A 22,845-nucleotide genomic window follows, 5' to 3' on the forward strand; every position below is an offset into this window, starting at 1 on the left:
GAGAAAAGGGACTATGGACCAAGGAAGGTAGGTGGCCTTTAGAAAGACACAGATTCTCCCCGAGAGTGCTGAAATTTTAATTTTACCCACTGAAGCCTGTCTCAGACTTCCAACCTACAGAACTGTAAAATAATAAATAATCTTGTTTTACTTTAAAAAAAAAAAAAAAAAAAAAGAAACCAATGAGAATGAAGACACAATGTACCAGAATCTCTGGGACATATTTAAAGTAAAAACAAGACAAAACAAGGAAAATTTCAGGCCGATATCCCTGATGGACATTGATGCTAAATCCTCAAAGATGTTGAATAGGCATTTCTCTGAAGAAGATACACAATAGCCATAAGAACATGAAAAGATGCTCAAAATTATTTTTCACTGGGGAAATGCAAATAAAAACCAAAATGATACCAGTCTACACCCATTAGGATGGCTATAATAACAAGTGTTGGTGAGGATATGAAGTAACTGAAACACTCATACATTGCTGGCGGGAATGTAAACTGGTATAGCTGCTGTGGAAAACAGCTTGGCATTTCCTTAAAAAGTTAAACACAGAGTTAACATTACAGTTACCATATGAACCAGCAATTCCACTCCTAGTTATATACACAAGAGAACTGAAACACATGTCCACACAAAAATTTGTATATGAGTGTTTACAGCAACACTATTCATAATAGCCAAAAGTAGAAACAGCTCAAATGTCCACCAATGAGTGAATAAACAAAACATGGCATATCTATAAATAGAATATTATTCAGTCATAGAAAGAAGTAGTGATATTTGCTACAGCATGCAAAGGCCTTGGAAACATGATGCTAAGTGAAGAAGCTAGACGCAAAAGGTCACATTATTGTTTGATTTCATTTATGTGATATATCCAGAATAGGCAAATCCACAGACATAGAAAGAAGACTAGTGGCTGCCAAGGCCTAGAGGAACATATGAATAGGAAGGGGCTTTTTCATGGATACAAGGCTTCTTTTGGGGGTGATGATAACGTTCTGGAATTAGGTAGTAGTGACAGTTGCAAAACATTATGGATATACTAAAAACCATTCAAATGCACATTTTAAAATGGTTAACATAATGACTTTCGCCTTAACTTTTTATTTTTTAAAAATAGAATTCATAAGTAGACCTATGTATTTGAAAGTCATCAGTGTAAGGATAATCATAAAGTCACAGGCATAGGTATGACTGCTCAAGTAGATTTGTAGATAATTAAGAGAGAACCAGGAATTAAACCCTAGAGAATAAAACGCTGTGTGTGTGCACATGTGTGAGTACATGTGTGCACGTATGTAGTGAAGGAGACCAAGCATGTACAATCAGGCTGTAACAGATTAAACTGAAACAAAAACAAACAGACACTATAACTGATTATTACTTAAGTATTGGAAAGAAGTATTCCTTAATTTTAAAGAAGTACAAAGTAAACTTTGAAAATCAAAGAAAAATTAGGTTCTATATAAATGCACCTAAACCTGCAATGTTACAAATGGTACCTGTCAGTAACTTCCATGAAATTGAGCAGCAAGGTATCAAAAAGAGCCATCAGTTCTTTCTGAAGTTGTTGCCTGACAGCAGTCCGGATATCATCTGTTTCTTCCCGTGCCTGTGACTCTGTCAGAACCAAGAGGTCTAACAGTGGGTTTGCATTCTAAAAAATGAAATTTGTAAAAAATATATTTACTAATTGAACTACATATTGTTTCCTATAAAGGTTTTTGTTGCTAACCACGTTCTAGATTAAGAGTTATATTACCTAACTAGTAGGTGTGGGCCTCTATTGCATTTAGAGATGTTCTAAATTCAAAAGATGTTTAATATGTTCTCAACAAAAGAAAAACATATTTATCATAGAAAATAGAAAAAAAGGAAAATGAGAAAAACAAAACCACACATAATCATGCCACACAGAAATTGCCACTATAATATACTGATACATAACTCTCCTTTTTGTTTCTGAGAATATAAACAGAAAACAATACATTTTTCACAAACCTATATCAAGTGAAAAAAACATTACTGTAACCATTTTTTCCTACTTCCTATTAACAATATTTCTGCAAAAACATTAGTTTCATATCTGATTGTTTTTCAACAATAAGGATTTACCACACTAACTCCTGGATAATCAATGATGCAGAAATTTACTAAGCTGCAACACACAGTGTACTCAAGTTGGATTTTATCTTATGTATGAATTCTGCAATAAAACTACTAAACTAAAATATTATAGTAGTTTTAATTTTTTGATATATATTGCCAAATTGTCCCTGTAAAAAATGTACCAATACATACAATTACACAGGATGTGAAAAGACCCACAGAGCCCAAGCAATAATCTTTGCCAACTTGATAGGCTAGTAAACAAATATTAGTGCTTTCTAAAATCTTTCCTCTTTTCCCAACTAAAAAAAAAAATAAAGGATTATTCCTAATAATATTGACAAAAGAAAATGTTACATTAATCAGAAGCATTAATCACATATGGGATATTTATTAATCATTTATGATGTCTCAGGCACTGTGCTAAAAAGAAAAAAAGATAGTAAGATTTCATTTGACTTTTTGACTAAACTAGAAGATTTGCATTTCATTCCTATTTTACAGATGGGAACACAAATTTATAAAGAGGTTAAATAATTGTCTAAGTCATAGACACACAAGGGCAGAGCAAGAAGCATCTTACTCCAAAGCTAGTTAATATTCCATCCTCAGCACAGTGTCACATCACTAGTGCACAAAACATACAAAAAGAGATATAATCAAAATGTAACTATTGTTCTTATAAAATCCTTCACCTAAAAAACTCAATTCAAAATTAACTGCATTCTCTTTGGGGAAAAGAAATGAAAATATGTAAAGAAACCTCTAAATTTCTTATAGTATATAGAGATACCTACAATTATTAGTAATATAACTGAGAGCTTTTGGAAACTATTTAGTAGAGACATTTTGCTCTTATTTTACAGTGTTTTAACATCTAAATAGTTTTTTTCCCAACTTTTTCTTTTATCTTAAGCAACATATGCCTTTGGATATATTAAAATTGCATAAGACATAACTGCAACTTTTATGTTTCATATATGAATAAAAGAATCGAGATACACATTTAGTAAACCATAAAAATAAATATATTTCCTACAGTGTTTTGAGCCCTAAATATCCAAAAGTTGACTCACACTAACATGCCTTCTGACTCCCAAAACTACTGACAAATTGAACAAACTGTTTATACCAAGATGCAAACTCCATCTTGTAAAACATATTGTCATCATCAGGAATTATTAATTTTGATATGCTGATAAAAATTAAGTAGAAGCTACCATTAATACATCAATATACTGATACAGTATGTGCATACCTAAAAATTAAGATTCTCCCAAAGAATCTCATCCTATTAATAACTTGTTTCCACTTGAAGATTCCTGAGGGTTTTTTTTCTCTTTTTACCTTTGATTTACATGTTAACACCGAAATTCAGTGAACCTCAGCAAATAACAGTTCTAAAATATAGGGTGAATTACCATTTCTCAAGGACAACAGAGTAGAATAAGATATCTCTAATGATGCCTACAGATGTCAAGTGCTTAATCATATCTGAAGTTTTTGTCTTTAGACATTAGTATTCAATCCTAATTTTAAACCAACTACTTGGGCCATTATTTTGTCACTGTTGACCTCTAAAAGGCAACAATTGCTATAATGATGGCTCATTTTCTTTACGCACACAGTTACCACTCCTCATATCCAATTTTACATCCATCAGCAAGCTATGCCAAAAGTGTGTGCAAGACCATCAATAAAGTCTGAGTGCACATGAGCCTGTTATGGGAAAGTCAGCCAAGGAAAATATATATGCTGTGTAGTTGTGTTGAGCTTCACCAAAAGAAAAAAAAAACCAACAGCCCCACATTTATGAATTTCCATCAAAAAAAAATGCATTCCAAAAAGAAAGGTATTCAAATTCAGCACTTCTAGGTTATTATAAACAAAATATCATATTAAAAACAGATTAGAGGTATAATAAACTCCTAAATTGCCTAAGAATTACAGTATGTTTGTAATAAATGAATGTCTTGATAAAACACATAGAAAAAATTTTCACAAGAGAAAGTTCCTAAATCTTCCCTCAGGAAGTTAGTTGATTTTTCTTTTCACTTCCTCTTAGCATTCTTCTGACTAATCAGGCATTCATATCTGCCTAATTTTGTTTTCACAACCACAGCTTTTGTATATCTTTTCACGTATGTCCATACATTCAAAGCAATTTACTTGGAAATGTTATTTTACTGAACTTCTTAAATCATTTCTCACTTATTTTACTCACTTCAAAGGATAAACTTTAAAAGGTACTTGATTTTCTATTTCCAGGTTCCCTTTATCCTAAACATCGGTAGTTATATAACACATATTAATTTATCTTGTAGCATAATATTTAGGGAGTAAACCCATCTGACAGCGAATACTTAAGTTCACTTTTGTGCACTCTTAAAAGTATTATTATTTATAACACTTGTGGTGATAATATATGAGATCAAGTAGAAGCTTTCCGAAGAAAGGTTTAATACCATACAAAGTCAAATAAGTAAACGTAACTGGACCAAAAATCCTTTTCAAAAACTGCATTAAAATTATGGTACAATCATCTAGATTCTTGTAGGAATTTTATTTTAATTTCATAACTATGAATAAATTATAAAATATACATCAACACTTATGACATACCACAAAATTAACAGCAATTTAAATGTACGGTGTTACAAGACTTAACAATATAACAAGATTGAAATCATATCCAATATCGTTTCTGACCATAATGATAAAAAACTAGAAGTCAACAAAAGAAGGAATTCTGGAATATTCACAGATACATAGAAATCAAGTAACATGCTTCTGAACAATCAACGGGTCAAAGAAAAAGCTAAAAGGGAAATTTTAAAATGTCATGAGACAAACAAAAATGGACACAAAACCAACCAAAACTTACAGGATGCAGCAAAAGCAGGTCTAAGAGGGACATACGTAACAATAAACATCTATGTCAAAAAGAAAGATATCATGTAAACAACCTCAAGGAACTAGAAAAAGAAGAATAAATGAAGCTAAAACTTAGTAAAAAGTAAGAAAACAATGAAGATCAGGGCAGATACAAATGAAATAGAAACTGGAAAAACAATAGAAAAGATCAACAGAATCAACAATTGAGATTTTGAAAAGATGAACAAAATTGACAAACCTTTAGCTAGACTAATAAAAAAGAAGACAAATAAAATGAGAAGCGAAAGGGAAGACACTACAACCGATACCACAGAAATACAAGTCATAAGAGACTGTTATTAACAATTTCATGTCAACAAATTGGACAACCAAATGGAAAAAATCCTAGACACATAGAGCTACCAAGATTGAATCATGAAGAAACAGAAAATCTGAACAGATCAATAACAGGAGATTAAAGCAGGAATACAAAGTCTTTCACCAAAGAAAAGCCCAACACCTGATTGATGGCTTCACTGCTGAATTCCACCAAATATTTAAAGAAGAATACTAATCTCTGTACTCTTCTAAAAACTCCAAACTCATTTTATGATGGCAGCATTACACTGATACCAAAGCCAGACAAGGGAACTACAGGAAAAGAAAATTACAGGCTAATATCCCTGATAAACACAGATATAAAAATCCTTTACCAAATACTGGCAAACTGAAACCAAGAGCACAATAAAAAGATCATTCACTATAATCAAGTGGAATTAATTCCAGGGATGCAAGGATGGTTCAACATACACAAATGTGTAAAATGTGATACACCAAATTAACAGAATTAAGAACAAAAACCACATGATTCTACCAACAGATGTAGAAAAAGCATCTCACAAAATTCAACATCCTTTCATAATAAAAACTCTCAATAAATTAAGTAGAAAAGGAATCCCAGCACAATAAAGGCCATATATGAAAAACCCACAGCTAACATCATACTCAATGGTGAAAAGTTTAAAGCTTTTTCTCTGAGATCAGGAACAAGATAAGGATGTCTACTCTCACCATGTCTACTCAATACAGTAGTACAAATCCTAGCCAGAGCAATTAATCTATAGAGAAATAAAAGGCATCCACATTAGAAAAAAAGGCAAGTTAAGTTGTCCCTCTATGCTGATGATATAATCTTAAATCTAGAAAAACCTAGACTCCATCAAAAAACTTTGATCATAAAAATGAATTCAATAAAGTTGCAGGATACAAAATCAACATATAAAAAATCAGCATTTCTATACACTAACCGCCCCCCTCCCAAAAAAAACTCATTTAAAATAGCAACCAAAAAAAATTAAGATACTTAGGAATAAATTTAATCAAAAGGTGAAAGATCTCTACACTAATGTCCAAGTTGCAGGTACCAGAATGAAATCATGCCCCAAGGAGAGGGGAGGGGAAGGGAGAGGAAAAGGGAAGGAAAAAGCGAAGGAGAAAAGGAAGGGAGAAGGGCAGGGAGGAAAAGAAAGAGGACAGGAAAGAAGAAATGAAAGGAGACTAACAACCCAATTGTGGAGGAGAACCAACAAGGACATCAAGATACAATTCACAAAAAGACCAAATATGAAAAAACCTCCATCTAATTCAAAACAAGTTATCTATTTATAAAACCACAAAACCTCATCATACACATACCTCTACAATTTGACTCAGCAATTACAATTCTAGAAATTCAGTCTATAAATATACTTGCATATATAAGTAACCTTGAACATAACACATGGTTTCCATTTTTGTTAAATCTTAACAAGTTACAAAATTAAGGTTTTGTGTGCTTCTTGTAATTAACTACATAGCTTATTACTGAGTATTGAGAGTTCACTATGTGCAAGGCACTATAGTAAATGCTGGGTATGCAATAATGAACAAAACAGTCCCAACTTTCACCAGTCTACAATAAAGGAAAAGATAATTACTATGGTTTGAACGTTCCCTCCAAAATTCGTGTTGAAATTTAATCCGCAAAGTAATAGTACTGAGAGGCGGGGCCTTTGGAGGTGACTGGATCATGAACGCCCTACTCTCATGAATAGACTAATCCATTCATGGATCAGTGGATTAATGGGTTATCATGGAAGGGGACCTGGTGGCTTTGTAAGAGAAAAACCTGAGATAGCACATTAGCACGCTCAGCCCCCTCACCATATATATCCTGCATCACCTCGGGACTCTTCAGAGAGTCCCCACTAGTAAGAAGGCTCTCACCAGATGTGTCTGCTTAAACCTGGACTTCCTAGACTCCATAACCGTAAGAAAGAAATTTTGGTTTTTACAAATTACCCAGTTTCTGGTATTATGTTAGAAACAACAGAAAATAGCCTAAGGCAATAATAAACATCTAAATAAGTTTTATATACACACAAACATTCATATCAGTTAGCATGTCTAACAACACAGGAATTCATATTTTTACAGAAAATTATCCCTAAATTTTGTAAATGTATTAATATATAATGAAATACATTTGCCTTATAAGATCCACTATCTCCTCTATCAGTTTAGGCCCTCTTTTCTAGTTTTTTTTTTTTTTTCTTATTTGTGTAAAGCTTTATCTTACTTAAGGTGAGTAAATTCATACGGTATTTGCAAATAAATACATAAACAGACAGATAGACCAACAACAGGGACCTGGCTTCTTGGGTTCTTTGCAGACTCCTTAGAATAAGAAATCTGAATAGCCAAAATTTTTAGAATAGCTATTTAGAAAAATTTTAGAGCCAGGCACGGTGGCTCACGCTTATAATCCCAGCACTTTGAGGCCAAGGTGGGTGGATCACCTGAGGTCAGGAGTTCAAGACGAGCCTGGCCAACATGGTGAAACCCCGTCTCTACTAAAAATACAAAAATTAGCCAGGCATGGTGGCGGGCACCTGTAATCCCAGCTACTCAGGGGCTGAGGCAGGAGAATGGCTTGAACCCAAAAGGCAGAGGTTGCAGTGAGCCGAGATCGCGCCATTACATTCCAGCCTGGGTGACAGGGCGTGACTCCGTCTTAAAAAAAAAAAATTTAGAATTTTTAGAAGAGCTAAAAATCTAAGAGTAGTGGGGGCTAGAAGGGTAAATACTCCAGCAGCTGTTATTTAAAGCCTGAGCACACTTTACTCATTCTTCATAACTTCACCATCCTGCCTTCAGTTGGCTTTGTTAGCTCACTCTCAACATGCCTATCTGGACATCCACCCTGTCCCCTGCCACCTGAACTGAAATTCCCACTAAAAATACAGCTGCAGCAGACAGTTCACATGCAGAACAGGTTTGATGAAACACAAGACTGTAGGTCCCATTCACTGTACAGAATTTTAATAAACACATTCACAATCCTATCAGGAAAGGCATGTTGTTATGAGCCATTCATTACATAAGGACGACTTTACCAAGCACAGGCAATGTAAAATTATCCTTTTCCATAATATAATGTTAATGATTTCTACAAATAAGTTACTTCCCAAACTTAAAATCCAAATTCCTTCATAACACCACTTACATGTCTAAGAAGTAATTCCAGAATCCAGTTTAGAAGTTCTAGTGAAGAATTTCTTCTTTGTTCTTTTATTAATTTATTTAAAAAATGTACGATATCTATTAGCAGTTTCTCATCTTCAGTGCAAGCAGGAAGCACTTGTAAAAACCTATAATGAAAAGACAATAATCATGGTTTCTAGTGCTTTAAAATACACAATACCACTGTTCATCATAGATATGGGGACTTAACAGGTGCCTTGTGAGGACGCTATTTTATGAGACACTGTCCTAAATGCTTTGAAAAATGCGAAGTTGAAACAAACTGGCTATCTGCCTTCAAGAACATGAGCTTATAGTGGAAAAAACATGTGGACAAGTAACTAAAATAACTAGAAGTGACAAATTTCGTAAGAGAAAAATAACAAATTCAGGAAAAGTACCAAAAAAATACCAAGGGGAAAAACACTAACTCTAACTGTCCAATGAAACTTGCTTTTTCATACTGGGAAGGCCATGTTTCACTGATAAGGATTAGTACTTCAAACCTAATTCTGACCAACTTGAAAAAATAAGGTAATAAAGTGAGGGGGAAAAAAAGTCCTGCAAGGATGCTACCAGTTTGTAAGAGGCATGGAAAACACAGAAGGTAGACTTAGGATGTAAGTTTGGAGTAAAAGGATATGAGCCAATTTTCTCAGATTTCTTTAAAAAGAAAAAAAACTGGCTTAAGAGAGCTAAAAGATTAGTAGACAATAAAACTTTTATTTAAAAGGGAAAAGTAGTTTGGAAAATCATTTTTTTAAAAAGCAATCAGGAAGAGATATGATGAGATTCAATTTTATGTTATGTTTTATTTTTTATAAATCTAAAGCAATTGCATCAAAATGTTAATAAGAGTAACAATAATCCGAATCTTAATATTCAGCATTTATTGAGCACCAACCTTGTGCCAGCCTATGTTCTAAGAGCAGGGTTTTTGTCAAACTTCGTAACAACAGTGTGAAGTAGGTACCTCTATTTCAAAGGCAAGAAGACTCAAGCAACAATATGGTTAAGTCGTTTTTCCACAGTCATATGGCTAGCAAGTTTTAAAACATGAATACTAAACTAAGCAGTCCAACAGCAGGGATATATAATGCTATATTTCTTAGTAATGTGGTGTTTGTCTCATTATTATTTTTCCTTACTTAAAATTCCCACATCCCCAAAATGACATTCAGCTGCGTGGGATGGCAAGGGTCGGATTATGAAAATTGAGATTAGAAAAATACTCTGAAAGGATGGAATGAAATGATGATTCTAACCACCATAGATCTTTGCGAGATTAATGATTTAACAATCATAAAGACTATAAGAAGTTTTCCATGATATCCAGTGTAACATTAAAATATCACCTCTGTAATCCCACTTTATATCTGCCCTCATATCCCTTAAATCTAAGTGTACTATCCCCTTTTCAATTCCCCTTGAAGACACAAGACACTCTTTCCTAACTCAGGGCCTTATCCCTTTGCCTGGCATTTAAAAAAAAAATTAATTTTTATAATATTGGTTGAATATGGCATTTTAGTTTAGAGGAGAAATAATATATAAGTGGTTGTGAGTCAACTGATCATCCACTTATGGATTCAAAGTATCAAATTTCTGTCACATAACATGCTCCCAACTAGATTCCATTTATTGTTTTATTTTTAACTGACAAATAGTAATTGTATATATCTTTAGGGTACAGTGTGGTGTTCTGACACATGTATACATTGTGGAATGATCCACTCAGGCTAATTAACATACCCATCACCTCAAATATTTATTTCTCTGTGGTGAGAACATTTAACATCCATTAATTTAGTTATTTTGAAACATATATTATTATTAACTATAGTCACTATGCTGTAATACATCACCAGAACTTATTCCTCTTGTCTCACCGGAATTCTGTAATCTTTCACCAACGTCTCCCTTTTCTCTACCCACATACCCCTGCCACTTGCCTCTGGTAACAATTCTACTCTCTACTTCTTTCAATTTGACTTCTTTAGATTCCATATATAAGAAAGACCATGTGGTATTTGTTTCTCTGTGTGCCCGTCATCTTTTCGGCTTCCAATCCCATAGGCTTTTAACATCCTTCTACCTGTTATGCCTTGGCTTAAGCTTCATTCTCTGAACCACTTTCTCTCTACTGAAGAGGGATAAGATGCTCCTCTAATACAGTTTCATAATAGTCTGCTTGGAAGCATTTCTAGTTTTGATTATACTTTTAGCTGTCTTAATTGCAAGTTCCATGAAAGCAGGACCCTAGCAATTTTGCTCATGGCTACGTTTCCTATAAGAGTGACACCTAGTAGGTGATCAATAAATGTCTGTTGAGTAATGGAAAAGCAGTAGGAAAAGAAAGGCAGTAGTCCCTTTCTTCCTATTCACCCCACACCACAGCACCACACCCATATAAGGCACCATGTCCAGATCTCAGGGAGAGTCCTAAGAAACACAATACCCTTGTAAAACAGCATGAACAAATGAGAAGTCTGGACACTGTGGCTTTTAAAGTCTATCTTAAAAAAAAAAAAAAAAAAAAAACCCATCATTTAAAGCAGGGTGGGGGGAATAGAGAAGAAACTATAGTTATGTTTAAATGAAGAGTTGTCACATGTGAAGACAGTATTTAATTCTGTGAGTCTGAAGGACAGAATAATAGGTAGAAATGACCAGGTACAGTTCAAAAGAACAAAAAACTTACTAATAATCATAGCTCAAAAACAGAATGAATATCCTTCAAAGGAGGTGTTCATGCTGAGGCTGCATGGCCAACTGTACACTATGACTTATGCCATATGTGAGGGATATAAAAAGGAATGTAATAAACCCAAGGCACATGAGAAGACAAATATTTAAACAACTGTAGAAGTAATGCAGGAAAGCCACGTGACAATCATGGTAACTACAATTCCACATACATTACAGAGGAAGAAGAGCTTGGAGCTCAAGGAGGAGTAGATATTCACAAGGCAGCCAGGGAGTTAACTATGTAAAAGCAAGGAGGTATAAAACAGAAGTGTATGCCCTAAAATATCAAGCAGTTTCATAAAACCCCAATATTTGTACTTCATAGAAACACAGTATATGTTAGAGACAGAGGTGGAAAATGCAGCTGAAAAGGTAAGCAAGAGCCAGATCAAAAAGAACTTTCTACAGCATGCTAAGGGGTTGGAATTCTATTAATATCCAGCACATCATGGAAGAGAACCCACAGGTGACATGTATTTCAGAAGGATCATTGAGGAAGCAACATAAATGAGCGGCATAAGGTAAAAAGCAGAAAAATCAATTCACTAGTCAGTCTACAGTCTGGTGAAAAATGGAGAAAAAGAGTAGCAATAGGACTTTCAGTAGGAAAGGAGTAGAGAGGCATTAAACATGCAAACTCAACAGAAACTAGTTGAAAGAAGAATCTAGATACCTCTAACAACTTGTAATCCTACTGAACCATGACTATCATCTGTTTTCTTAAAGTAAGTTTCCAAAATGGTATTAGATTATAATAATATGCTTGTGTGTTAACATACACATATAAAACATATGCATAAATTAATGTTGGACTGTTAAAATAATCAGCTTGGAAAGTTATGTTTAGAAGCCATAGTACCATAAGTAAAAAGATTTTAGAAACCATTTTTTGTTATCAAACTGAAATATACTTTTGTTAATAGTGATAAATAGTCATCGTTTAGGGTGGTGTTCATTTAGGTATACATGTAAAAATCATTTTTACCCTTCTCTGGATAGTTGAGTTTTTGCTAATATCATTTTTTGGCAAAAAATTAAGTATGACTTCAAAATATAGTAAGACTTCCTTGGCCGGGCGCAGTGGCTCAAGCCTGTAATCCCAGCACTTTGGGAGGCCAAGACGGGTGGATCACGAGGTCAGGAGATCGAGACCATCCTGGCTAACACGGTGAAACCCCGTCTCTACTAAAAAATACAAAAAACTAGCTGGGCGAGGTGGCGGGCGCCTGTAGTCCCAGCTACTCGGGAGGCTGAGGCCGGAGAATGGCGTGAACCTGGGAGGCGGAGCTTGCAGTGAGCTGAGATCCGGCCACTGCACTCCAACCCGGGAGACAGAGCGAGACTCCGTCTCAAAAAAAAAAAAAAAAAGACTTCCTTACAGCTGTTGTTTAAATGACCTGAGAGTACAATTTCAAAATATCTAAGCAAAGCCAGAATTATTCTAACATATACACTCACACCTAAAAGGACCCCTTTTGGGGAACATTCACTTGGATATATCACATATTTGAAAAATTAGCCTCAAAGTATATTTACTGACATGGAAAATGTCTAAAAACTAACATTATTTTTAAAATACAATTAAAAACCATTTACACAGGTATGAACATACTTCTCTATATTTTGTTTTGTCTAGAATGATACAATTTGAAATACTTGTACTTAAAAAAAATTAAACTAAGCTTATAAAAATGTTCTCAACATCTCAATACTTTATACAGCCATAATTTATGGGAATTTTCTATCTCCAAGCACCATTTAAGTTGTTGGTTCATCTTAGATAATTAGTCAAAAAGGTGATGTTCCTTTCTATCATTAAACTGAGTGAAAGCAAAACTAAAGTTTCCCAAAGCCTCATTAGTACATATATTTCTGGAAGTAAAGTTTTAAAAAAGTTTTCATGAAAAAAAGGTGGATTCTGTGATATACATTTTTTCTACATTCTTTAGTGAAACATAATACAGCAGAAATACATGAATATTTATAAATTAGGCAGTAGTGTCTGTGTTGCCGTGATCAAGCACAGACCTAAAAACCAAATACGAGATGAATATTATATATACATATGTGTGTGTGTGTATATATATATATATAAAAAACATATACACAGTCTATGCTCTCCACTTAACACTAGTCCTGAGGAAACTAACCATAAAAATGTGATGCTCACATATAGTTATTGCTACTGGGCAATTTGAAATACTCTAAAGGCTTCCACTGACCCACAGTTTGAGAGTCTTCCCTATAATGTGGTATTGCATACTATTTCTACGGTTTTAATTCACAAGAGAAAGAAAACTTAGTGCAATGAATACAATCAGCTTTTATGTTAAAATTTCTTTTGACAAATAGGGACATATTACATTTATTTAAAGTGAAGGATTTATGCATTCTTCAACTGGCAAGACTGTTTAAATGCCGGAGTGTGCTGATAAATATGTAACTGTCTAACAGAAGTAGAGTGCTGACTTTTTGTGTTTGTCAATTTCCATGGTGTAAATAACCCACTCCAGACAATTTGGAGCTACCTATGTAACATGAAGTTGTGAAGAGATGCACAGTGGCATTCCACTGTAGTTATTTCCATAAAATACATACCCCTGTAGTATATATGTATGCATAACCTAAGAACAAAGATAACAGTAAAATGTTGCCACATAATTAGAAAGTGATGTCTGCATATTCATTACCTTTATTTTTCGTATAATTTATTTAATTGTAAGTTTATATGATTGTTAAGAAAGGCTGTGTTTAACAATCAACCTACAAAAATCCTGAAAATTCAACCATCAGCTCTCTCACAAGGCTGTATTAGTGGGCACCAGCACACCACTGGAAAGCCTAATCAGATAAACGAATCTTTAAAGCTAAACTGATAAAGGAATTCATATTTTGGGAACTCATTTAACCTAGCAGCTTAAAAACTGCACATTTTATGTTAAATAATAAAGTTATACATTTTATATTAAAGTCACATGAAGAATAAAATGAAAACCTGCTTGCAGCAGTTGCTTATCAGTCTTGTTGCAAATGCAACCATCTGCTACAAGTTAAGCATGTTAAACTGACAAGCTAGAGCCTTCCCAATTAACTGCTATAAAGGACCTCCACATGGCAACCAACTTCATGAAATCAAGAGTAAAAAGAAAAATCGTATCATTTACTTAAGAACAAAACAAAAGCAAAACAAAACAAAACAGCCTGTGGCAGGTGTACCACACCTATTAATCAATTCACTGATGTCTCAACTCATTTATAATATGGATAGAAATAAACATTCAATTTGTTTCATCCATGTCTTATCCTAATTATTTACTTTTGTGAGGTAAAATTTTCTAATGATAATAAATTGTTATAAGTTTATTAATAATCCCTTCAACAATGCAATAACTAAATTAAAAATTTCTCTTTGGCTATTCTTACAGATGATACAAATCCTGGAGTTTTTCTTTCTCTGATAGCAGCAGTAAGGGCATAGACTCTTATCTTCAAAGGTTAGGAGATGAACACAAATACAATACAACCCAGGTCTTTGAAACTGGCAGCCTTGACCTTACACTGACCTGTTCAGTGCTGTGTGCCAAGCCAAGGACTTCAAGGTAACCCCACATGGACCAGGGCCACCCTTTAAAGACAATCTGTCATTCAGAAGATAAAAATTCATCCTAGTGACAGCAGCCCTAACTTCCCTGTGGGTTGCAGCCTGAACAATGGAATGGAGGCAGTCCTGCAGCCCACTAGCCATGTGTGTTATCTTCAGAGTAAGGACGTCCTCTGTGGATAACTTCAATGCATCTAAAAATCTAGATAAAAAGAAAAAAAAAAAGAAGGAGGAACATAAAGCTATTTAAATAAAATCTCACATTTATTTCTATTATAAACTCTCCCAAAAGTTGTTTTGTCTTCATTTTCTTTTAACAAAAGATTGACTTACAGCCAAAAGAAAAACTGATACATATCTGCCAATATTAGGATTTTACATTGGCACCCCAAATGTTTATATTGACGTTTCCTCCTCATAAACATTTTTATTCACATTAAGACAGACAGATTAGAATATTAAGATACTCAAAAGTCATCAACATCACACTAATGATAACGCTCATGCATATACTTACTGAGATCTTATTCTAATCCAGAACCCCTTTCCTAGTGATTCAGATCTATGAACAAATCAGACATTAACCTCTACAGCAGTACAGAGTAAAATGCTTTCTCACTTAAAATTTTCTTGTATAATAGATGAAAAGTAATAAACACATGTAATCTTTAAAAGAAAGTGAAAATTATAACTGCTAAAAAGCAGAATCAGATGATATCAAGGGAAAAAGCTACCAGACTTAAGGAAAAAGTAAAACCTAACTGATTAATTACAATTAATTCATTGCAAAGGCTTTTTCAACAATGTAAGAGCTTACTCTTGCGTTTTACTTTCAGAGTTCATTTGCTTCAACAGATTATCACTCCCATGATGCCACGACAGGTTCCAAGCTATTCTCAGCATATCTGACACCGGCTTCAAGTCCAAACAATCAGCAGATAAGGGCAAAACTATGGAGTAAGGACTCACAGCATGGTGTCTGATTACATGAACAGGTAGATGATACCTAAAGAAAATGTGTACAAATAATTACAAACTTTCAAATTCTTAAACGCTACTCAAAAACAGAGTCACAAATGAGGGCTAGTTCAATGCCTCCCAACCCACAATAATGCAAAGGTTTCTCTTAGTCCCTATTTTAAAGTTATCATAATTTATACGGTATTTCAATTATTCTTTTCATCTCCTCTAAACTCCCCAGAATACTTAAATCCTTTCTTGAGGACTTACTACATTCTATGCTATATTAGAGTTGTTGCGGAGATAACTAACATTCGTTGAAGTCAGGGCCCATGAATACAGTGAACCAAACATAAAAGGTGTTCAGCTAAAACACTGATATTTACTTTATGCCAAACACTGCTTATTTTTTATCATTCATTCACAGTTAGATGGTATGCCACTATGATACCTATTTTACAAATGATCAAAATGAGGCTTAAAGCTGATATGTGAATTGCCTATGATCATAGAGGTCACTAAGTGACTGAATTCCAACTTAGTATTTTCACTTGAGAACATGGTTTCATCATCAATAAATTCAACAAGAACCAAGAAATATGTTTAGAAATAAAAACAGATTCAACAGCAATATCTCTTAAACCAAAGTTAATTTTGTTCTATCACAGACACATGCATGCGTATTTTGTCTCAAGTTTTTCCTTTAACATGGTGAAATAATCTAACATGCATGCAAATTTGCATCCTAGAAGGAACAAAAAGAAATATAAAAAAATCCTAAATGTATATGGAACAAAACATGATCCTAAACAGCCAAAACAATCCTGAGCAAAAAGAACAAAGATGGAGGCATCACACTGCCTAACTTTGAATTATGCTACAAAGCTATAGTAACCAAAGCAGCATGATACTAGCATAAAAACAGACACACAGACCAATAAAACAGAATAAAGAATGCAGAAATAAATCCACACATTTGGTCAACTTTCAACAAAAGCACCAAGAACATACTTTGGGGAAAGAACAGTCTCTTCAATGAATGGTATTCAGAAAACTGGATATACATGTGCAGAAAAATGAAACTAGATCTCTATGTCTCACTACATACAAAAATCAAATAAAAATGAATTAAAGACTTAAATGTAAGACCTGAAACTACGAAACTACTAGAAGAAAACATCAGAGAAATGCTTCAGGACATTGGCCTGGGCAAAGATTTATTAAGTAAGACCTCAAAAACACAGACAAGCAACGCAAAAATAAATAAATGGGGTATCAAGCTAAAAAGATTCTGCGTAGCAAAGGAAACAGTCAACCAAGTGAAGAGGCCACCTACGGAATGAGAGAAAACACCTGCAAGCTATTCAACTGGTGAGAGATTAACCACCAAAATATATAAGGAACTCAAACAACTTAACAGCAAAATAATAATAATAATCCAATTAAAAGCTGGGCAAAAGATCTGAACAGAAACTTCTTAAAAGAAGACATATAAATGACCAACAGGTATATGAAAAAATTCTCAACATTATCAATCATCAGAGAAATGCAAATCAAAACCACAATGAGATATCTCACCCCAGTTAAAGAGTCTTTTATCAAAAAGATAAAAAAACAACAGATGCTGGCAAGAATGTGGAGGAAGGAGAATGCTCATACACCGTTAGTGGGAATGTAAATTAGTACAGCTATTATTGGAAACATTATGGAGTTCCTCAAAAAACTAAAAACAGAACCTACATATGATCCAGCAATCCCACTGCTGGGTATATATCCAAAAGAAAGGAAATCAGTATGTCAAAGAGATATTTGCACTCCCATGTTTATTGCAGCACTATTCACAATAACCAAGATATGGAATCCACCTAAGTGTTCATCAATAGATGAATGGATTTAAAATTGTGGTATAAATACACAATGGCGTATCATTCAGACATAAAAAAGAATGAAATCCTGTCACTTGCAACAGCATGGATGGAACTGGAAGTCATTATGTTAACTGAAATAATCCAGGCACAGAAAAACAAACATCACATGTTCTCCTTTATATGTGGGAGCTAAAAAAAACAATTAAAAAAAAAAAATGAGCTCATGGAGCTAAAGAGTAGAATGATGATTACCACAGGCTGTAAAGGATGGTGGGAAAGGGGGGAATTAAGAAGGGATGGCTAATGGTACATAAAAATTTAGACAGAAGGAATAAGATCTAGTGTTCCATAGCATAATAGAGTAACAATAGTTAAAAGCAATTTGTTGTATATTTCAAAATAACTAGAAAAGCAGATCTAAAATGTTCCTAACACAGAGAATCAATAAATATTAGAGGTGATGGACATCCTAATTACTCTGATTTAATCATTATACACTGTATGTTTATATCAAAATATCACACATACTCCATAAATATGTACTATTATGTACCCATAAAAATAAAATAAACTCCCCCTAATAAATAAGCAAGCAAGCAAAGAGTGCTGTGGGATACAGCTGAAGGAACTCCTAAGGGAATGGGGAACACAGTTCCTTCAAAGAAGCAACAATAAAACTGACAGTAATGTTCCTACAAAAAATGGACTCCAACTGCCAACCTAGAATTCTATACCTAGTGATAACATTTTTTAAAACAGAATTTTTAGATTAAAAAAAAAACTGACAGAAATCATTGCTAATGTAAGTGTACTACATTAAATAATAAAACTCTTCAAAAAAAAATTCTCAGATGGAGGCAGAAAAACCAAAAGAGCAATAAAAAGTAACAGAAATGACCAAAGTATACAAATCTAAATGAGTATTTACTGCATAAAATAATTATAATAACATCTTATAGAATTTAAAATATGTATAGAATTTAAATACCTGACAATAAAAGAAAAAAAAAAAGAAGAGCAATTAAATGGAGTTAATGTGTTCTAAGGTCCTTGCATTGTCTGGGATGTGGTAAAAATACTAATTCACAGTCAAGAAAGTAAATTATAATCTCTATATTATAAAATAATCCTCTGTATAAAATATATAAAAATAATATACACAGAAGAATACTTAGCTGGGCACAGTGACTCATGCCTGTAATCCCAACACTTTTGGGAGGCTGAGGTGGGAGAATTGTTTGAAGCTAGGAGTTCAAGACTAGCCTGGGCAACAGAGCAAGATCCCAATTGCTACAAATAAATAAATAAATAGAATACTTAATGTATATATAACTACAAGTTAACAGCTGAAAAACATGGATTAATTTTAAAAATTAATCAAGATAAGCCAGAGAGGAAAAAGAAAGAAAAATACGACATTGGACAAAGAAAACAGCAAGCTAATAATCTGTATCCAAAAATATTAGTAATTCTAGTACATGTAAAATTCATTAAAATATTCCATTAAAACTGTAAATACTGTAAGATTGGACCAAAAAAACTCAACTATATACTTCTTACAAAAAAAAAGAAAAGTACATTTAAGGCCACAAAACAGTTAAAACTACAAGGATGGAAAAATACATATCATGCTAACCACTAACCAAATAAAAGCTGGTGAAGCTACAGTAATAACGGATCAAGTGAATTCTATATGCTGAAGCACTGCTAGAGATAAAGAAATAATTTCATAATGATAGAGACAACCCACCAGGATGTTTACAAACTAAATTACATGGCCTCAAAACACACTGTCAGCCAGAACTGACAACGTCATAGTGGAGACTTTAACATGCCCCTCTGCTACCTGAAAGAACTTCACACACATACAATAAAGTAGACACAGGGAAGATCTGAAACTATCAATAAACCTGATATATTCTGATACTTACAGAACAGTATATCCAACAACTATTACATATACATTATTATTTTCAAGTACACATGGAACATTTTAAAAAGCTGACCATATGCTGGGCCATAAAGTGAAATTCAACAAACTCTAAAGAATTAGAATCATAGAAAATATTTTCTAATGTCAATATTAAGCTAAATATTAGTAATAAAATAACTAGAAAATCTAATAAACTAAATCTTCACTAGTTACCCCCAATAACTCTAAACAGCCCTTGGATCAAAGAAAAAAAGTCACAAAACACTTAGAAAATATTTTGAACCAAATAATAAAATATGGCATATCAAATTCGTGGAATATACCAAAAGCCATACTTAGAAACATTGATAGCTTTAAATGAAAGGGCAGCTAATCAATGGCCAATCCTCCAGTAAGTGAGAAAATGAACAGCAAATTAAGTCTGAAGAACATAGAAGGAAGAAAATAATAAAAAGTAAAGAGTAATACATCAGGACCACTTTGAAATACCACTATACATCCATCAGATGGGCAACATCTTTTTAAATGACAACATTACTGTGAGTAAAGGAATAATAAAACCCTTTCTCCTCTTTATGGACAAACGTGATCTTGAGTTAACTCTCTGTCCCTTTACCCATTAAAATCAGATAGATATGGAATGTCAAGAATTTACTAAGCTGCTTTGCTTATGATGAAAATGACTCCCCACATCTGGACTGAGACATCTAGGAATAAACTACAAACGCATGATGGGACGGCACAGCTCTGAGCAATCTTGAGTGCTGTGGCTCTTACAAGCAACCTGGAAACTATGCCTACAGCACTTTTACTAGAGAACGTATTTTCTATTTAGGACATGAGGCTTCTAAGCCAAGACAGCTCCCAGCACCCACAAATGTGATCTCATTCTAAGCACGACTACTGCAGTCATGTGAGTTTTATTATTTAGCCAAACCTACACACAATTAAGACTGGTAATGCAAATACCAAAGGCTGGTGAGGATGTGGGGCGCCTAGTACTTTTCCACTGCTGGTGGGAATGTAAATCAGCACAATCACTTTGTAATACTGTTTGATAGCATCTACTAAGACTAAACATAAATATCCTATATTCCAACAATGACACATGTTCAAGAATGTTCTCAGCAGTCATTTATTCATAATAGCCCAAAACAGAAAACAAATCAAACGTCCATGAATAGAATGGTAAATAAAAGTGTTGTATACGCTTAGACAGAATACTACACAGCAGTGAAAATGAACCAACTCTTGCTTCATGCAACAACATGGACAAATCTCTCCGAGTTGAGCAAAAAGCCAACATCATAATGCACTCTATTTATAAAGTTCAAAAACCAGCAAAAATAATGTATAGCAATAGAAATTAAAATAGGATTACATTTTGGGGTGGTAGAAGGTAATGAGAAAGCACAAAAAGGGGTTCTGGTCTGTTAGTAATATTATATGTCAGATTTCTCTGTGAGATAAATAAGTACGTTTACTCGGAAAAATTCAAGGGCTGTACCCTTATGACTTGTATGCTTTATGTACGACATATGTCAACAAAAACAATTTACAATTTACTTTTTAAAAAAGTCTAAGGAGACATGAAAACCAAGCACAATGTAGGATCTTAACTTGTTATTGCATTATGAAAAAATATACACAAAAGATACTTGGAGATAACTGGAGAAACCATATCATGTTATAGAATTATTTTTAATCTTGTTAGATGTGATCATATTGTAGCAGTTATATAGAATAATGTCCTTAACCTAAGGATGTGCATGCTGGAATATATAGGAAGGGAGTGAATTTATGTCTGAAACTTATTTCCAACTGGCGGGTGAGGGAGAATTAAATATAAATAAAAATATATATTAGGAGAGAGAAAGCAAAGAGACTCATATGTAAATAACTGATGACTCTAGGCTGAACGACATACAGGTATGCACTGTATAGTTCTTTCAACTTTCCTGTAAATTTGAACGATACCAAAATAAAAAATTGGTGATAGGGAGATATACTTACTGAAATCTTCAAAGCACCATCGTGAAGGAACCATGAAAGCCCAAGTTATGGGATTTAAATGCTAAATGAAAATTGTGAGAAATTGTAGATTTTGATTTCCCTTTCTGTAACATTTCATCCTTCAAGAAAATCAGAGAAATAAATCCTTTACCTTCTAAAAACTGAAACAGGCAAACTGAAGACTGACGGCAAAGAAGGTTTATTGGAAGGATTAACAGACCTGTTTCATAAAAGAAAAACAAAAACAAAGAAACAACTGAGTAGACCAAGTTTTGTCTAACAAATACAACTTACCTCACTTCACTGACTGCAAATGAAAGCAAGTGCTGCAATTGAGTCTATCATTTAGTATAGTAACAACATGTTTGCTACTTCCTAGATGTGCTTATGAAGAGTAAATCATGTTTTAAAAAAAAATTCCACATAACAAATGATTCATACAATGCAGTGGTGGTAATGGCAGGTGGACTTTGTGTGTCTCCTCCCACGGATCCTGCTCAAGATCAGTGCTAATCATATACTACTTCCTAAACATCTTCCAAGTTTTTTAAAAAATAATGAAATATTAAGAAAAAAACACACAGTTGAAGGTACATACTAAAAATATATTAAAGACAAAAATTACTGCAGTAATTTTAAATTTCATACTTAGTGATGTTTAAAAATAAAATTTGAGATAGACTTTCTGAGCCAATAGGCTTTTGAATACTGTTTATTCAAATCAAAATTCATACCACATATGGGTGTAGCATGGACAGCATAAGCTTCGTAAACCAGAAATTTCCATGCATTGCTATAAGATTGCATCGGATACCTGAGACAAATAGTTAAGAGTAAAAAACTTATAAATTATTTTATCTCACCACATATCCATTCTTGATACTTCGTCAAATAACAGAAGACAAAATAGTGCTCCAACTTCAGTCACGACAGTACAATCTTCACGAAATATTAAGGAAACTAAATGAAAAGAAGCACAACTTTATGAAATATTTGTATGTCTAGAAAGAATAAACTTCAAATTTAAAATATCGTAATTTGAAGAGAAAAGAAATGCAACATTAACCCAGATAAGGTGACACTAAAACACAGGCTTTCATCTCAAACCTGTGGATGTACAAGAATCACCTGGAGGGCTTGTTAAAACAGTTTCTGTTGGACAGGTTTAG

At 33.6% G+C, this 22,845-nt stretch overlaps 1 protein-coding gene across 1 annotated transcript in view; it reads right to left on the bottom strand.

Moving 5' to 3' along the window:
• Positions 1–22,845, bottom strand: part of RTTN (rotatin) — a 202,104-nt gene that overhangs the window by 105,740 nt on the left and 73,519 nt on the right. Inside the window, exons 23-28 of the mRNA XM_011944090.1 lie at positions 22,540–22,636; positions 21,828–21,896; positions 15,720–15,908; positions 14,865–15,104; positions 8,537–8,681; positions 1,512–1,666 (exon numbers count right to left, since the gene is read on the bottom strand). Coding sequence (XP_011799480.1) covers positions 1,512–1,666; positions 8,537–8,681; positions 14,865–15,104; positions 15,720–15,908; positions 21,828–21,896; positions 22,540–22,636 — 895 coding nt within the window. The remainder of the gene's footprint in view (positions 1–1,511; positions 1,667–8,536; positions 8,682–14,864; positions 15,105–15,719; positions 15,909–21,827; positions 21,897–22,539; positions 22,637–22,845) is intronic.

This window comes from Colobus angolensis, unplaced genomic scaffold, assembly GCF_000951035.1.
Source record: "Colobus angolensis palliatus isolate OR3802 unplaced genomic scaffold, Cang.pa_1.0 Scaffold225, whole genome shotgun sequence".
Lineage (NCBI taxonomy): Eukaryota > Metazoa > Chordata > Mammalia > Primates > Cercopithecidae > Colobus > Colobus angolensis.